General features: G+C 35.6%; 1 protein-coding gene across 2 annotated transcripts in view; it reads right to left on the reverse strand.

Moving 5' to 3' along the window:
* Positions 1 to 19,189, reverse strand: part of LOC6032741 (alpha-tocopherol transfer protein-like) — a 33,049-nt gene continuing 13,860 nt past the window's right edge. Inside the window, exons 1-5 of one of the 2 annotated variants that reach the window (XM_038263913.1) lie at positions 13,450 to 13,472; positions 8,670 to 8,963; positions 7,456 to 7,647; positions 6,883 to 7,303; positions 1 to 443 (exon numbers count right to left, since the gene is read on the reverse strand). In XM_038263913.1, coding sequence (XP_038119841.1) covers positions 249 to 443; positions 6,883 to 7,303; positions 7,456 to 7,647; positions 8,670 to 8,761 — 900 coding nt within the window. In that variant the 5' untranslated portion in view covers positions 8,762 to 8,963; positions 13,450 to 13,472 and the 3' untranslated portion in view covers positions 1 to 248. Of the gene's footprint in view, positions 444 to 6,882; positions 7,304 to 7,455; positions 7,648 to 8,669; positions 8,964 to 13,449; positions 13,473 to 19,189 lie in introns of those variants that run through there. The other variant, XM_038263912.1, reaches the window with a different exon arrangement.

Below are 19,189 nucleotides of genomic sequence, written 5' to 3' on the forward strand. Positions count from 1 at the left end.
TACACAAAATAAATTACTTGCTGTAATAAACAACGGAGAGTTCCATACAAACTTGTGGATTTTTTCTGTAATATTTGACACGCTATACGACTAAAATTTCTAAAATATGCCTCAACCAAATGATCCATAATCTATCACGCGCTCCTCGTAACGATGTCCTCTCCTGTCTTGACACCAGAGTTAAGGTGATATGTGTGTGTATTTTTAAATTTTCTTATCCTTTCGTACGAAATTATCCCCACTACTAATCAATCGATCTCCAACCCCCGGAAGCCCTTCACCGGTGGTTTTATCGAGCTGGAGCCCGAGGACGCCGTTGTGCTGTTTTTGGGCGCTTCCTTCAGGCTGCCAGAGTCAATCAGCCACTCGCGATAGTCGGTTTCGATTTCCTTCTTCTGCTCCGCGTGCATGGCGGCCAGCTCCGTAAGTGGGCCACCGTAGTCCTGGAAAAAAACGAATAAGGGAAAAAGAAATGATAAAAAGGTTTATCACCTATCAGGATATTTATCTACTTATTCATAACTACAACTATTGACCGAGTTGGATAAACGCAAATTCCAAATCAACATCGAAAAGTATTACGTTAAGAAAATAGTTTTGAAAAGATGAAATTTTTAGCACTCAACAAAATGCTGAAATGTACTTTCCAGTTCTTTTATTTTTGGTACCGCAAAGTAAGCCGTTTCGTTATTCTAGAAATAAAGAAAAGGTTAGTAGTTTCACAGCGGGATTGCGAAAAAAATTATTTTCCTCGCTCAAATGCCACACATTATGCTATATTTTTACGAATTCTCTAACTTTTTTCCTTATTCCCTACCATGATGTTCCCTACATAATTTCACGCCAATCATTTTCGCTAGCGAACTTTCTTCACCCGCGAAAGAGAGAGGAGGCAAATCAATCTGCTGATGATTTTTTGTGAATTTCCCTGTCAGTACCAATTCAAAATATTTATTTCACTTTGTTTACACACATTGCCCATCTACGAAATGTGACAGGTCATTTTTCTACGTGTGACGTTACACTTGCAAGTGTAGTAGTGAAAAAGATGTTCCGCCGAATAATCAAGATGATGATTTTTTTAGATTCCTTTAAACGATCTCTCGTGCGCGAGAGAAGAGAGCCAAGCTCTCTTCGGATTTTTTCTCTTGATAAACATCCAAGTATTTTCTTTTGATGATGATTATTCCATCGCTGCTTAGGACAACTGAAATGAGTTTCTAGGTCACAAGTTTTAAGAGCGAGTCCATGAGCAAAGCATAACCATCTCGCTTCGACCATTCTGCCTGAAATTTTCAGGGGTTGTTTGTACATATAAAACTAGCATCTGGCCAAAATATGAGCACTCTAGGTCAACGGGAAGTGGGGCAAATCGGGACACAAAGTTTGAAGGTTCAAAAACGTCAAAAATCGTAAAATGGCTGTAACTTGGGCAAAATTCAATTAAATTTCAAAATTAAAAATGCAGATGTCCCCTTCAAGCTGCAGGCCGAACCGAGCTGATATCTGGATGGAACACTTTTTTATTTGAGTTTGAAAATTATGCTATTTTTCCACTAAAATGCCAATAACTCCCTTAAGATTCAACCAATTGGGATGTTCTACCCTGCATTTTGTTGCATTTTTTAAGTCCTTTCAGATGCATTTTGAATTTTGAAATTAAATTGAGTTTTGCCTAAGTTACAGCCTTTTTGAGATTTTTGACCTTTTGAACCTTAAAACTTTGTGTTCCGATTTGCCCCACTTCCCGTTGATCTAGAGTGCTCATATTTTGGCCAGATGCTAGTTTTATATGTACAAACAACCCCTGAAAATTTCAGGCAGATTGGTGAGGTACAAACGACATCCCATACAAAGGGGTATGCCCTGTTCGTGGACTCGCTCTTAAGTTTTAAAAGATACAGAAATCACAAAATCTTCAGATTTATAAGCATTTTCATTAGAACAATTTTCTAAGCAGAGTTGGAAAATATATGAATCATACTACAAAATTTCGTTTGATGGCATCAAAAATTGATATTTCAATAAAGAATTCTTTTTTATGTTTTTATTATCAAACTTGGATCTTTTTATTTACTTAACGGGGCACATCAACCAGAGCTTTTGCACTTTTTTTTGTAACAGATTTTTTACTATCTTCAAACGGAACGGAATGGTTTGGAATCATACTGACCGTGGTAGAGAAGTGTTCAAAGTACCGTAAAACGGGGTGACTTTGATAGGTTTGCGATTTTTCCGCAAAATGAAGAGTACAATTAAAATACGTAAGGAATGGTTTAGAAACATACTGACCGTGGTAGAGAAGTGTTCAAAGTACCTCAAGAAGAACTTTTCATAAAATTTTGAAAAGTTTAAAAAGTTAGTTAACTATAGTTAAGAAAATGTTGATGAATGTCATTATTTTAAACTTCTCAAAGTGTAATGATTTTCTCCATGAACATGATTTTTAATCGGAAAACGGAATGAATTTTCGGATTCTTTGGACAAAAAACCACTAGGAGAAGGTTAAAAAAGTTTGTAAAAAATAAATACTATGTGTTTTTGAAACACAATTATAAAAACTCTCTAAATTTAAAGGCAATTTCAGTTGAACAAATTTCATGTAAAATGTGAAAATTTGTGATTCGTGCTTCGAATTCAGTATAAAATGCAATATAAATCGATAATTTTATAAACAAAACTAATTTTAACAAATTTCAGGCAAAATTCCGACTTTTTAACAATTTTACCTAAAATTTATATGTATTTTGCTTAAAAGCTTATACACTTAGTTAACTAAATATAAACATTGATTTTTTTTCTTAAAAACTATATCAGCTACATTAGTGATGGTACATTTAACGTACAAATGAAGTTTGAACATCTTAAATATGATTTTAACAAGAAAAACTATGACTATCAAAGTCACCCCGGAATTCAAACTAAGAATTTTTAACGTAACTGGGTAATTCTCTACCAACTCACACGAAATCGGGAAAAGTTGCCCCGACCCCTCTTCGATTTGCGTGAAACTTTGTCCTAAGGGGTAACTTTTGTCCCTGATCACGAATCCGAGGTCCGTTTTTTGATATCTCGTGACGGAGGGGCGGTACGACCCCTTCCATTTTTGAACATGCGAAAAAAGAGGTGTTTTTCAACAATTTGCAGCCTGAAACGGTGATGAGATAGAAATTTGGTGTCAAAGGGACTTTTATGTAAAATTAGACGCCCGATTTGATGGCGTACTCAGAATTCCGAAAAACGTATTTTCATCGAAAAAACACTAAAAAGTTTTAAAAATTCTCCCATTTTCCGTTACTCGACTGTAAAAATTTTGGAACATGTCATTTTATGGGAAATTTAATGTACTTTTCGAATCTACATTGTCCCAGAAGGGTCATTTTTCATTTAGAACAAAATTTTTCATTTTAAAATTTCGTGTTTTTCTAACTTTGCAGGGTTATTTTTAGAGTGTAACAATGTTCTACAAAGTTGTAGAGCAGACAATTACAAAAATTTTGATGTATAGACATAAGGGGTTTGCTTATAAACATCACGAGTTATCGCGATTTTACGAAAAAAAGTTTTGAAAAAGTTAATTTTTGCGTTTCTCTTTGTTTCGTCGTCCGTGTCTGTCGCGGGTGACCATGAATGGCCATGATCGATGACGACCAACTTTTTCAAAACTTTTTTTCGTAAAATCGCGATAACTCGTGATGGTTATAAGCAAACCCCTTATGTCTATATATCAAAATTTTTGCAATTGTCTGCTCTACAACTTTGTGGAACATTGTTACACTCTAAAAATAACCCTGCAAAGTTAGAAAAACACGAAATTTTAAAATGAAAAATTTTGTTCTAAATGAAAAATGACCCTTCTGGGACAATGTAGATTCGAAAAGTACATTAAATTTCCCATAAAATGACATGTTCCAAAATTTTTACAGTCGAGTAACGGAAAATGGGAGAATTTTAAAACTTTTTAGTGTTTTTTCGATAAAAATACGTTTATTCGAATTCTGAGTACGCCATCAAATCGGGCGTCTAATTTTACACAAAAGTCCCTTTGACACCAAATTTCTATCTCATCACCGTTTCAGGCTGCAAATTATTGAAAAACACCTCTTTTTCACATGTTCAAAAATGGAAGGGGTCGTACCGCCCTCCGTCACGAGATATCAAAAAACGGACCTCGGATTCGTGATCAGGGACAAAAGTTACCCCTTAGGACAAAGTTTCACGCAAATCGAAGAGGGGTCGGGGCAACTGCTGTGTGAGTTGGCGGAGAATTACCCAACTATTTTTCTAAACATTATTGAAAATTTTTTTTTTCCGAAATAGTGCATGGACTTTGTGTGGTCTACCCCAGTACATGTTTTAAAAATAATAATCTTATGAAAAACCTTACCTGTTGGAAAATATTCTAAAAACAAATTGAAATCCTATCAAAGTCACCCCGGTTTACGGTACCTCAAAAAGCACTTTTCATATAATTTTGAAGATTTTAAAAAGTTAGTTAACTATAATTAAGGAAATGTAAATAAAAGGCATTATTCCAAACTTCTCAAAGTGTAATGATTTTTTCAACGAACATGATTTTAAATCGGAAAACGGAATGCATTTTTAGATTCTTTTGACAATTTACCACTAGAAGAAGGTAAAACAAGTTTGTAAATAATAAATGATATGTGTTTTTGAAGCACAATTTAAAAAAATATCCATATTTATAAGCAAACTCAATTGAATAAATTTCATGTAAATGATGAAAACTTGTGATTCGTGCTTCGAATTCAGTTTCAATTGCAATATAAATCGATTATTTTACAAACAAAATTAAAACTAAGATATTTTAACGTTACTTTTATTTGAAAACAATATTTAAAAAAGCTTTTTTTTTAAAAAAAAACATTGCACAAATTTTGCGTAGCCTACCCCAGTACATGTTTAATAATCTTGAAAAAAAAACCTTACCAGTTGGAAATTATTCCAAAAATAAATTAAAATCCTATCAAATTCACCCCGGTTTACGGTATTTTTACAATAAGATTGTTGCAGGATTGGGTCCGTAAGTTTTTTCAATTTTGCAGTAAGAAGACAATAACTTCCTTGGTTGTTGTGCACCCTTAACCTCAAATTTAGTTTATTGTTTGAATTTTCAAATGAAGCTTAATTGAAGGAATTTATTCAATTTGCACACTTTAAGCCAAAAATTGGTGGCTAAAGTCCAGACTTGATTATCCGAAGCCTCGATTATCCGAAGTTGATTATCCGAAGGTTTGTATGGCACTTCAGATAAACGAATGAGGACACAATTTTTTTTTGTATTTTCTAAATTTTAGGTTTATATTAGAAGGTCTTACAAACGTATGAAACACCACACATTAATGGACCTTTAAAAAAATACTAGATTTCTTATTTTAAACATAAAATTTTAAGTCTGTGACCCCATTTTAGTCAAATTTGAATAGTTGATTGCCTACTTAATGACCAATTCATTTTGTCAACATCAAATCAATTCCATTTGGCCGCTATCTTGGATTTAAAATTTCTAAATTCCTTTAGAGTAATTAAACTCAACAATCAAAAATAAGGAAACGAAAACTTTTTTTTCGTGGTTCGATTATCTGAAGTGAAATTTGTTCGAGGCTTTCGGATAATCGCGTCTGGACTGCATCAAAGCTACCCCGGTTTTCAAAATACAGTAGACTCTCTCGTTGCAGATATTAAAGAGACCGTCGAGAGTGGGACCGGGAGCGGGAAAAAAATATTGACATCCTGATTGTTACGGTAGTAAACCCACAGATCTTAACTACAGTGAATCCTTGGATGACCCAGTTCATCCCAAAAAGTTGTTCGACAATGCACTGTAGCCTACCACACTCACTGAAGCAGTTTGGGTAGGATCCATTGTCAAAATCTTGAAGTATCGACTTGTTTCTTTGGTAAGTCTGTTGCACAAAATTCTCGGAAGTTATGGGTGGACTAGAACATCCCAGATGTTCCAAAACCATGCTTAAATGTTAACCAAACAAAATATGTGAAATTAATACATTATGAAAATTCTCTCACAAATAACAAAACCCCAATGATTCTTATTTAAAGTCATATTCTTAATTTAAGTCAAGGACATTCTCAGTTTAAGTCAAGACTTTAAAAAAAATGCGTAAATCGAGAATTGTTTAAAAAAAGGTGACTTAAAAAAGAATATGGTGTATTCCACCCTGAATATTTCGTAGGAACTAAAAAGCATATGCTTTCTAAATCGTCATTTTTTGCTGGGTAATGATGAAAATTATTATTTGTCGCAAAACAAAAACAAAACCAGGGAAGGTCAAGTTCGTCCAAATAATTTGCCACCCAAAGCTTGGACATTCATCTTTATTTTGATGTTCCCACCCGAGTATAACCACATCCCGGAAGTTCCCACAACTTTGTAGCCATTTCACCGGAAAGGTTAAAACAGTGTACACGGGCTTGAAAAAATAATACCTTTACTCATTCCATATTCTGTACCATTCCACACAGTTTATCTCCGATCCGGTCAACGTTGGTGAAGCGGCAGAGGGCAAACAAATTAATAATGAAAAATTCAATTGACGGGCAAAAACAACTTTTCAAACTATCACCAGCACACTGAGTGACAGACTGACTGGCTGACGGAAGAATAGTGGCACATCGCGGTGGCACCATCGCGAGGGGATTTGTGTTGAGTTAAAAAAGAAAACTAGGTTGTGCAATTTTGTACTAAACCAAGTAATGCAATTTCATTTGTTGTTAAAAGAATAACTTTAGGGGTGAATTAAGGTCTAGGCCATGACATTAAATTAAGCCAAATTCAGAAATAAAACATTAGAAAATTAAGTTATTTTTTTCAGGCTGCAGAATAGAGTACCAGATACCAACCTTCGGCAGCAGCTCCGCCGGCAGGATATCAATCGGTCCGGACGAGCAAAACTGCAACAGCCCCAGCAGTTCGGACCGGATCAGCGGCTTAATCAGCGCCATCACCTGGTTGATGAAGGACGCCGTGTGCACGATGTAGATCTTCCGCAGCCGCACCGGATGCGCGTCCTGGATGTAGCTCATGAAGGTCCGCAGCGGGCCAAACTGCACCCGGGCCAGATGACCCAACCGGACTCCCTTCATGTCGAACACCACGATGTAGCCATCAATCGGACCGTCCTTGCTGATCTGGACGTCGTTGAACATGCAGAACGTCTTGACCGCCTCGGCAAAGTTCATCCGGGACGGGTCGGTGTCGGACAGGCGGTAACACAATAATCGATATCCTTCCGGTGTTAATTTCGGCAGCGAAACCATGTGGCTACACAGGAAATTCCAGACATAACGAGGAGGAGGAGGGTGGCGTAAAACGAGAGAGAAAAACAAAACAAACAGTATCAATAGTAGTTAGTAGTTTTGGGTTTCGTTTGGATTGCTCGAGGAAAGGGGTTGGGACAGGAAGAGGAAAATTACGTCATATTCAGCACAAGCTGCACCCCGGACGAGAGGATGTCCCGATTGTCGAAAATGTCCGGCGCCGTGGCGTGGATGTGTGCGTACTTCTGCAGGGCCTTCTTGGCGTCCTCGATGACCCAGTGGCACGCGTGCAGGAACAGATGGGCATGGTTGAGGGTGAACGCCGGGAACCGGGGCTGCTGCTTGATCCTGTGGGAAAGGAAAAAGAAAATAAAATTAGTCGGATTTTAATCATGATTCGATGCCTTCTTTGCAAAGGTTGGTAGGTAATTTGTATTTTTGTATTTTTGTATTTTTGTATTTTTGTATTTTTGTATTTTTGTATTTTTGTATTTTTGTATTTTTGTATTTTTGTATTTTTGTATTTTTGTATTTTTGTATTTTTGTATTTTTGTATTTTTGTATTTTTGTATTTTTGTATTTTGTATTTTTGTATTTTTGTATTTTGTATTTTTGTATTTTTGTATTTTTGTATTTTTGTATTTTTGTATTTTTGTATTTTTGTATTTTGTATTTTTGTATTTTTGTATTTTTGTATTTTTGTATTTTGTATTTTTGTATTTTTGTATTTTTGTATTTTTGTATTTTGTATTTTTGTATTTTTGTATTTTGTATTTTTGTATTTTTGTATTTTGTATTTTTGTATTTTGTATTTTTGTATTTTTGTATTTTTGTATTTTTGTATTTTTGTATTTTTGTATTTTTGTATTTTTGTATTTTTGTATTTTGTATTTTTGTATTTTGTATTTTTGTATTTTGTATTTTTGTATTTTGTATTTTTGTATTTTTGTATTTTTGTATTTTTGTATTTTTGTATTTTGTATTTTGTATTTTGTATTTTTGTATTTTGTATTTTTGTATTTTGTATTTTTGTATTTTTGTATTTTTGTATTTTTGTATTTTTGTATTTTTGTATTTTTGTATTTTTGTATTTTTGTATTTTGTATTTTTGTATTTTTGTATTTTTGTATTTTGTATTTTTGTATTTTTGTATTTTTGTATTTTTGTATTTTTGTATTTTTGTATTTTTGTATTTTTGTATTTTTGTATTTTTGTATTTTTGTATTTTTGTATTTTTGTATTTTTGTATTTTTGTATTTTTGTATTTTTGTATTTTTGTTTTTTTTTGTATTTTTGTATTTCAACATTTAAAAGCAGATTCAGATTGAAAAATAGAAAAATCAATTAACTTTTAAAATAACTGTACGTACCACTCAAACAGCGCGTCCACGTCCTTCCGGTACTCGGTGGGAACCTCCTTCGGTTCCGGACAGTCTTTGTAGGGATGTGATAGGGTTGACATTTTGGCACACTATGAGTTGGCTAAGATTGCTTTGTTAAGCTATTTACAGACGCATCTAGGTAGAAGGGATCAACTAGAAGGCTCTAAAGTTGAAATAGGTAGGCAGAAAGACTAGCTCAGCTCGCTAAAGTTATCTCCGGAAGCAGCACGTTACACATTGTTCCCTCCGACAGCTGATCTCAACGGGAACATGCGGAATGACCTGAAAAGAAAGCAAATAAAAATGATGATTATTTCGATGCATTTTTAATTTCATTTCAGCTTAGCAATATGTGTCACCGGCCCCAGCGAAAACTGTAATTATTTGCCACGTGTAGTCACAGTTCGATGAACTCCTCGGTGCCAAAGCTATTCAGAGAGTGCAGTTTTTGTCACAGCTTGTCGATTAATTTATGCACCACATCAAAGTCGTTGGCGTTGGACCGTAAAATGCAAACCACTGTGCTGGGGTCGGGCTTATACTCAAGCTGGCCGGGCCGTACCGTTTGGCCTTTAATTAATTAATGCTTCGAGGCCATGACCGTGACCACGATTTGCTTGCACATGCAAAACTCTTCCGCCATTGAAGAGCCGGAGTACCCGCCGTTGGTCAATAATGTACAATGAACTTTAGAAGAGTTGCAGTGTCGTTCCATAAAGTGCAGAGAGTCCATTTGTTCTAATCAATGTCCTACATGATCTACATGATCGTAGCGATAGCTTGTTTTCAGAATCTGTTATAAGTAACGAAGTATAAGTGCAATTTGTTACAGTGGACTCTGCCTCTGTCGATATTAAAGGGACCGTCAAGAGCGGGAGGTATCAAATTATAGAACGAAAAATCAAAGCATGTTCTTCAAGGGACGCAAAAATTTATTGACAGGAGGAGCAGTATTGATATCGAGAAGATCGACAGCCGCAGACTATTCACATTTTCATTTGTTTAAGTTTCTTCAAGAAACGAAAAATTAGCAGAGTCAAATATTTATGCTAATGTAGAGTCTACCCACTTCAAAGTCAACAACGGGTTTCTTTCAAAGCAAAGAGTAAGATGATGTCAGCACTAAAATAAAGTAAAACCATGATCCATGAATTGTCCGTTCTATTTAGGCATGGTTTGTTACGGTTTGTGGTTTTATTACTGTAATTAAAGACATATTTATTCTTTTTGAAAAAGGGCTCTATGATCATATGCCATTAAAAATCACTCTTTAAAAGACTTGCCACTCATCTTCAAACGTGCTAAGAAATCGTACATAAGTCTGTACAAACTGACTTGGGAGGGGTATGGATTTAAACTTTGAAACGAATAACGTCATGATTCGAAATCCGGACACTTAGTAGCACATCTTTTTTGTTATAGCAGGCGAAAAATCATGTAATAAGTTGGAAATGTAGAAACTTCATCAGGATGTAGTATAAACAGTCAGTTTCAAGAAAATGCATGCAAAATATGTTTTTTCTAACAATTTTCCATAAGAATTTTAAAATTAAAATGACTTGTTGTGCTTCGAATCCCGGACACTGATAAAAGCTGATTCCAAATCCGGACACTTTTGCTTCGAATTCCGGACACTCGATATTACTTATGAATCGCACAAATTTGGACTGAAATGTTAGTGGATGGCATTCTTTAGGTCTCAAATAAGCTGTTAACATCAAAACAATCGATAATTTATATAAAAATTTGCTAGAATTTAAGGAAATCGAAACCATAAATTTCTACTTTGCCTGCCCGGTGCTTCGAACGCCTATGAAATATTTCAAATGAAATGTTTCGCATTTTTGGAAAACTTATAATTTTATTGTATTTAATCCGGCTCCGTGGCTTAATGGTTACGGATTCTGCCTCATAAGCAGAAGGTTCCGGGATCAAATCCCGGCCGGTACCTTTGAAATTCAAAATTCAAAATCAGGAATTTGAACTTGAAATATGAACAAAAACGAAAATGAATCAGGTGGGATTCGAACTCGCACCTCTGGATTGGTGGTCTGGGACGCTAAGCAGTCGGCCATCAGAAGGTTTACACTCTAGCAGTGAATTTATCCGTAGTGTTGAAACATGTTATCTTCTCATATTAAATACGCGCTGATCCCTGATTTGCCTGACGGGATTGGAAGTCTAAATATAGATCGAGTTTCCTTCAGATGCTTGCTTCTATGTTTGGGCCGAACAATGCCCAGCGATGTCGGAATTGGACCACAAGGAGCTCTGTCATTCTGAAACGGGTCGTTGGAAGCAGCGCGAGGGCTATCACCACCTAATACCCGGGACTGAGATAAATTGTATCAGCATTCGGCATATACAAAGCCTGATACAAACTATACTTTCCCATAATATCGCTACCGGTTAGCGGGTATTGGATTGGACCACACACACACACTTATAATTTTATTGTATTTAATTGTTTTGGCATTAACTACAAACTTTAAATGAAAGTTGATGTTGGAAATCATCAAATAAAACAATTTTGACATTCATAATGCGAACATATTTCCAAATAATTGATAAAACAAGATGAAGTATCCGGGTTTCGAAGCGTCCGGGAATTCGAATCATGACGTTACCAACGGCCCATCTAGCAACGGCATAGATCAAAATGCTTAAAAATCAGAGAAAATGAGATTAATCATAAAAAATGCAGTAATGACTGCAAACGAAATTCAAAAACTTGCTTGAACTAACTAATGATGCCTTCTTGTAGTAATGGACAACCCCTCCAAAAAGTTTCAGCCAAATTTGACATGCCAAACCAAGGAAGTTGTTGTTTCCTTTTTCCAAAATTGTCAAACTTACGGACACAATCCTGCAACAAGCTGATTGCAAAAATAGGCAAATTATGTTGTAAATTACTTAGAAGACAGTACTTTACTTCCGCTCTAATCGAGTCCATTCCACATGTAAAAACAGCAAGTCGAGAAAACCGGATGTCAAATTTGTCCCGCCCATAAGGCTACATGTTAGAATTTCTCGAAAAAGTGGATTTTCTCTGGTTTTCTAGAACAAAGTACTTAATTTTTTTGTTTTTTTTTCTGATAGTTTATATGATTTCGAACCAAACTGCATCATAACCTCAAAATTGACGAAATTACATATGGGACGGACTAGCTTCGAGCGGTAGTTTAGGAGATGAATTAGTAGTTTATGCAACAAGTTGCAAAAAGAGGATTTTTTCAGCACGAGTCGTACATTTACCCAACGAGGTTCACCGAGTTGGATAAATACGAAGAGTGCTGAAAAAATCAAGTTTTGCAACGAGTTCCATACAACATTTTTTTGCAATTCCAAAAAACACACACTGAGTGAAATTTTAAGTCAAATTTTCATGTATTTTGTCAATAAATCGTTTAAATCAAAAACATGTTGAAAAGTGTTATTTTGAAAAGTGTTCCTATTTGATTCTATTATTTTTGGTACAGAAAAGTAGGCTATTTCGTCGTTGAAGAATGACAGGAAAAGTGAGTAGTTTCACGACGGAATTGCAAAAAAAAAATATATTGAGTAGTTTCGAAAATACTAATATATCTGTAACAAAAATCTTGGCGCAAAAGCACTGGACGATGTGCACCGTTAAAAAAATATATTTTTATGAAATTGCCCAAATTCATAGATAATTCCACTGAAGGAATTTTTGATCTAAATCAATTGTGCTTCAAAACTTATAAAATTTTGTGGCACAGTCATTGACGTCCTAACGTCATGATTCGAATTCCCGGACGCTTCGAAACCCGGAAACCTCATCTTGTTTTATCAATAATTTGGATATAAATTCGCATTATGAATGTCAAAACTGTATTATTTGATGAATTCTAACATCAACTCTCATTTCAAGTTTGTTTGAACGCTGTAGCTAATGCCAAAACAATTAAATAAAATAAAATTATAAGATTACCAAAAATGCGAAATATTTCACGTGAAATATTTATAGGCGTCCGAAGCACCGGGAAGGCAAAGCAGAAATTTATGGTTTTGATTTCCTTAAGTTTAAGAAAAATTTTATATAAAATATCGATTGTTTTGATGTTAACAGCGAATTTGAGACCTAAAGAATGCCCTCCACTAACATTTCAGTCCAAATTTGTGCGATTCATTAGAAAAAAGGAGTGTCCGGATTTCGAATCAGCTTTTATCAGTGTCCGGAATCAAAGCACAACAAGTCATTTAATTTTCAAATTCGGATGAAAAATTGTTAGGAAAGACATATTTTGCATGCATTCCCTTAAAACTGACTGTTAATACTACATCCTGATGATGTTTCTTCATTTCCAACTTATTACATGATTTTTTGTCAGCTATAACAAAAATGATCACAATTTGCGATGTTCGTAATGTTTTTTGCCTATCGCTAAATTCGTACTCACTGACTGTTTTTTTTTTTTTCACTTTTCAAAATATCAAGAATTAACGAAAAAACAAAATAATTCCGTCTAGCTCCAGAGCGTTAAAGTGGTTACAAAATGACTGGCAGAAAATGTTTTCACACCCGAGAATTTGCCGTGTTGTAAACGATGTAACGGTAAAGCCGCTTAAAAGTTCTTGAAAGCTTTGAAACGCCTACTGGAATTCACAAAACTGACATTCAGGCGTTAGGCAAAACTGTGAGCTTTTAAAGCAAATAAGAAAATTATGTAGTATGCATTTAGGCGTTTTTACTGCGAACTGCGACTGCACGCTCCGTGAGACTTCACTACGACAAACGCAAACGTACCGAGTGAATCACCTTGGCTCATACGCTGGATTCATTGCCGACGAGCCGACGCGTGTACGCGTGTACGATGAAGCTAGTACCGCTGGTATCGAAGCTAGAAAACCAAATCCGCGATGTGCGTTGTCACTGGCGCATGGAAAGCTTGGACGCTCACCAGAAATTCGTTCGCTCAGAGATCGATCAGAGAATGAGCAAGAAAAAAAGAAAGGTAACAGACTTAGCATGGGGCTTCAGAACGAATAGCTGCTTGCGTCGTGTTTGCGTTCAAACCAAACTGCATCATTACCTCGAAATTGACGAAATAACAAATGGGACGGACTAGCTTCGAGCGGTAGTTTAGGAGATGAATAAAAAAATTATATTTAGTAGTTTCGAAAATACTAAAATATCTGTAACAAAAATCTTGGCGCAAAAGCACTGGACGATGTGCAGAGTTTGAAAAATATATTTTCATGAAATCGCCCAGATTCATAGATAACTCAAATGCAACAAAAAGCTCATTAATGCTGATGTAAAAAAAAAACAAAAGTCGTTGAAAGTTAAAAACCAAAAGAGGCTCATTGATGTGATTCCTTGTGACTCAAAACTACTAAATATTTTTATATTGCTTATATGAACGATTTATCAATTTATAGACCTGCATCTCAAATCTGGGAATACCTAGATAAAAAGTATTTAGGTACATTTGATCTTCCGACAAATTGTTTGTCAACATTTCACCACCAGTTTATTCGAATTATTCAACCCTCACAGCTGGAAGCATGTTGTAATCAACATCTCAAAAATTAAACCATAAACTTCACTAATGAAGTTAATCGAAAACATCACTTGCGCACAATGTTCCATCCAACGACTCCGACACGGTATATTGTATTGAAGATGATCACCTGGTCCGGTACTGGTTTTATGTACAAATATCTGTCCTCTCTGCAACAAAGCGACCAGATAGTCGCGATATGCTGGTACTGCTGCTTTAGTACACTCACAAACATAAAGCATGGCATGCAGCATAAGACTAGACCATGCTGCGTCAGCTACACACCACCAGAGACCAAGTACCCCAACTACACACAGAGTAGGGTAGGGTAGTCATCAATGAGACACTTTTGGTTTTCAACTTTCAACGATTTTTCTAGTTTTTTCATCAGCATGTTTTAATGAGCTTTTTGTTGCATTTTCTTTCTTTTAATGTGTTCTAACATTGACCAAAACATGAGATCGATCCGACATCTACAGCCAGAGTTATTCAACTGTCTCATTGTAGACGCACTTGGCAGGAACAATGAGACAGCTGGGGAACAATGAGACACACTACGAAAATCAAGATTTTTCTAGTAAAACATCATGTTTTTGTATTGTTCCATTGCAGGTAACTTGCCTTGAACATTTAAGAGCAATTTTGCCAACATGAAACTTTAATTAACAAAAGTTATACTAAAAAGTATTTAAATTTTGTAAAATCCGTATATTTATACCAAATAACTTTGTATTTGTGGTTAAATGAAGTTAAAACTCAATAAATATGCCAAAAATCACTTTTAATCCATGTTTTGAAAGATTTCCATAGATTTTGAAAAGTTTAATGAAGAAAAATCAAAGTGTCTCATTGTTACCCATGAGCTGAAATGAGTGGGGAACAATGAGACAGTCCTGGATACTGGGTATATTCTGAATTTTGGCCAAACCTTATGAAAGGACATTGTAGCCCAACTCAATCCCTATGGAACGTCGAAAGAAATTTGAAGAAATATTAGTTTTGGTGTTAATGGCAGCCTACGAGCGAAAAAGTAATTTTTGTCCATAATTTACTTTTACATCCCAGAATCAAACATTTATGAATAACTTTTCAAGGGAGCGTCCATAACCAAAGCCACGATAATGCCAGACGTGTATCCAGTAGACACACCTTTCCCCCAAATATGAGCCTGATTGGTTGAAACTACGACTTGTGAGAGCCATTTTATCATTGTTCCCCGTGTCTCATTGATGACTACTCTACCCTACACACAAAATAAAGCATGGATTCATTGCGCGTGAAGATTTTTTTTTATTTTTCTTCTTTTTTTTCTGTGAAAGTTGCTGGCATGCACGGACGGGTTTTTGCGTTCGGTTCGGCTCTGCCCGGTTTGTGAAGTACCCATAATCTTGGCCACCTCCGCCAATCCGGAGACTGCCAGTCTGCTGCCATCCAGGGGCCACGACACGGTGGGGGGAGGATAGCCAAGCGAAATGTAGAGGTACTGTCCCATAAAGTCCGGGCGCACGTGACCGTACGGGTATTCATGAAATTCGCATTCTTCATCGGAAGACAATTTCGCCAGAGCTCTGTGCTAGCTGCTCTGCTGGCAGGCACTTGCCACCGCAACGCGTAGCTGGCTTGATTGTCCTAGTTCAGGGAGACCGTATCATGGAGAGGCTTTAAATTTTAAATATTATTCTGAATCTCACAACATCCGGATTTATAATTTCGTAAATTTGACTGAAGTAACGATATCTTACGACTAGTCTGCTAGATTTTAAAACTTCACGAAAATAAAAATAAAAAGCCATCCAAATATTTGTAAAAGGTTTAGTAAGATGATTTACAAAAGTAATTTTCGTCAAAACCTTGAACAATTAGAATTATCTCAAGTTTCAAATTTAAACGGCTTTTATAGTTTTATTTGTCAAATAAAGGAGCCTAATAAACTAAAAAGCGTAATCATCAGTGAGCAAGGAAAAAAAGCAAATATTTACAAGTAATAAAACAAACCAAAACTTGATAATTGCCGGACATTTACTCAGCAATCAACAATCAAAATGCAGATTAGGCTACGGTGGCCAAGATATCTTTGACTCAGCAGCCTCTTCCAACAACGTTACGTTACTGTGTGTGTGTGGGGCATAATGACCTCGTCTTATGTTTCTCCCCGCGCCATGGGGTGGCCTCCTGACGCCACAGCGTTGGAGACTCATATTTCCATGGGGAGTCACTGTCAGGCACGGCTGGGAGATTTGGCAAAGTTATGCAACTTCAATTGAAACGAATCATTGCGCGCCGGCGGGACCTGGTTGGCCCGGCCAGAGGAGGCTAGCGTGTGGCGGCCCCGACGGATTCGTGTGCAGAGCAATTGGGGTCCACGAAATTTTTGGTGCCGCAAGTGTACTGACTGGCAATTCAAAACTCGATGGCCCTCCTCCCCCGGAGCAAGTGTTAAAAGTGGCACTTGTTAAATGGTGGTTTAGCGTGTTTGGGGGAAAGTTGCACAACGCGTTAGATTTAGTCGCTTACAATTTATCACGGTTATACAGTTTTTGTTGCCAATCTAATTTTTGTTTTTGTTTGGTTAGTATGTTCAGTTTCAAAAATGGAGCAATTTTCTCAAAACTATTTTTTTCGGCTAATTGTTACTCGACCTTCTCCGATGTCAATACAACTTTGTAGATATGTCGTCTAGGCTCATATACGCCATTGTTTATGAAGCCAATTGCAAGAAAAAATAACAATAATATGTTTACCACGTAATGTTAATATTGAGCAGTTGCATTATATCCAAGAGTAGTTTGATACACATTTAGGAAATTTCCGAAAAAAAAATACATTGTGAGATTAGTATGAGATTTTATAAATTTTGGGGTTCACAAGTAATATTTGAAGGTAAACGCACTCGTTTGGGTTTTTTTAATACATAAAATTAATTTAAAAAATTAAAGACGATTTAAATTTACCCCTCACTATTCTTCAATGTCATGCTTTCATTTCGTTGTTATTTTACTGGAATCGTTAAAATAACAACGACCAAATTTAGGTCTACGCACGTTACATGTTTGCGTGGACAATTCTGACGTTTGGTAAAAGGGGCTCTTTTCATACATTATGCGTTATAAATGGAATATTTTTTTCTATTTATCTCGATTATTGGGTTTAAATCATTTATTAACGGTGGGCGCCTATTGAGATGTTTTGATCTCACATATGAGTTTTGTCTTAAAATTGCATTCAATTTTGACATAATTTTCATTTTTTAGTAAAGTAAAGCAGTTATAAACATCGGTGCTCCTCGTATAAAAAAAAATGATCAAGGGCTTTTGTAGAAAGTAACTGTTTATTTTACGAAATTGCGCATATAAGCAATTCTCTGAGATTTCAGTCATTCGATTTTTTTGTAATTTTTAATCCAGCTGAAATTTTTTGGTGCCTTCGGTATACCCAAAGAAGCCATTTTGCATCATTGGTTTGTCCGTATAATTTTCCTTACAAATTTGGCAGCCAATTTTGAATCTTTGACCCTTTAGCAGTTCTCTACGAAATCGATCTTTTTTTTGAATTTTATTTTTTGTATTTTTTAATCCGACTGAAACTTTTTTGGTGCCTTCGGTATGCCCAAAGAAGCCATTTTGCATCATTAGTTTGTCCATTTAATTTTCCATGCAAATATGGCAGCTGTCCATACAAAAATGACATATGAAAATTCAAAAATCTGTATCTTTTGAAGGAATTTTTTGATCGATTTGGTGTCTTCGGCAAAGGAAAGATCAGAAAATTTCACGAAACGAAAAACGAAACTATTGGCACTACGCCCCCCGGGGCATGGCCTTCCTCTAACGTGGGATTTCTGCTCCAGCGCCTCTGACGAGACAGGAGAAACCGGGACCGACGTTTTACTTCACCATCCGATAGAAGCTCAGTGGATAAGGCGGGAATCGAACCCGCGTCTCATAGCATCATCGGGATCGGCAGCCGAAGCCGCTACCCCTGCGCCACGAGACCCATTTCACGAATGTTTCATATTTTAACATTGAAAATCGGACAATTAGTTGCTGAGATATCAACGATAGAAAATGGTGAGTTGTTTGGGTGAGACTTAGAAAACATCAATTTTCCTGCTTTTTAAACCTTTGCATGACAATATCTCAGCAATTAAAGGTCGTATCAACAAAGTTCAAAAAAGCTAATTATATAGAATTTTCTCAGCTTTTCAAAAATATGTTTTTCAAAAGTGGGCAAACATATAAAAAAATGGAAAACAGTGACTATTTTCAAAAAAGTAACCTAAAAATGGCTATAACTTGAAAACGGTGCACTTTATGAAAATTTCACTGAAGTACTTTTTGATTGCAAATTTGATTTTACATCGAAAAATGAAGTTGAAAAATGTTTGCGACCAATATTTCGATTTTTTCAAAAATATTTGTGTTGATTCGAAAATTCATAACTTGATCAAAGATTTTTTGCACAACCTGGAAATTTCTGATAAGTTGGCATTTTATGTCCCCTAAAACAAATAAAAAATAAAAATAGTGTTTTTTGCAAATCAAGTTTTAGTGACAAAAAGTTAAATTAAAAATCAACCATTTTTTTTACCGTGTATCATTTTTTTCAGTATAGTCCTTATCCATACCTACAACTTTGCCGTAGACACCAAATCGATCAAAAAATTCCTTCAAAAGATACAGATTTTTGAATTTTCATATATCATTTTTGTATGAACTGCTACCTAATTTGTAAAGAAAATTATATGGACAAACTAATGATGCAAAATGGCAAAATGGTATACCGTAACCACCAAAAAAGTTTCAGCCGGATTAAAAAATCGAATGACCGAAATCTCAGAGAATTGCTCCCTTCTGAAATGTAAGTCTTGATTTAAAAAACATTGTAAATCAGACCATTAGTTGCTGAGATATCGACATTAGAAAATGGTGGGTTGTTTGGGTGAGACTTCGAAAACATCATTTTTTTTTTTAAACCTTTGCATGG

Source organism: Culex quinquefasciatus, chromosome 3 (assembly GCF_015732765.1).
Source record: "Culex quinquefasciatus strain JHB chromosome 3, VPISU_Cqui_1.0_pri_paternal, whole genome shotgun sequence".
NCBI classification, from domain to species: Eukaryota; Metazoa; Arthropoda; class Insecta; order Diptera; family Culicidae; genus Culex; species Culex quinquefasciatus.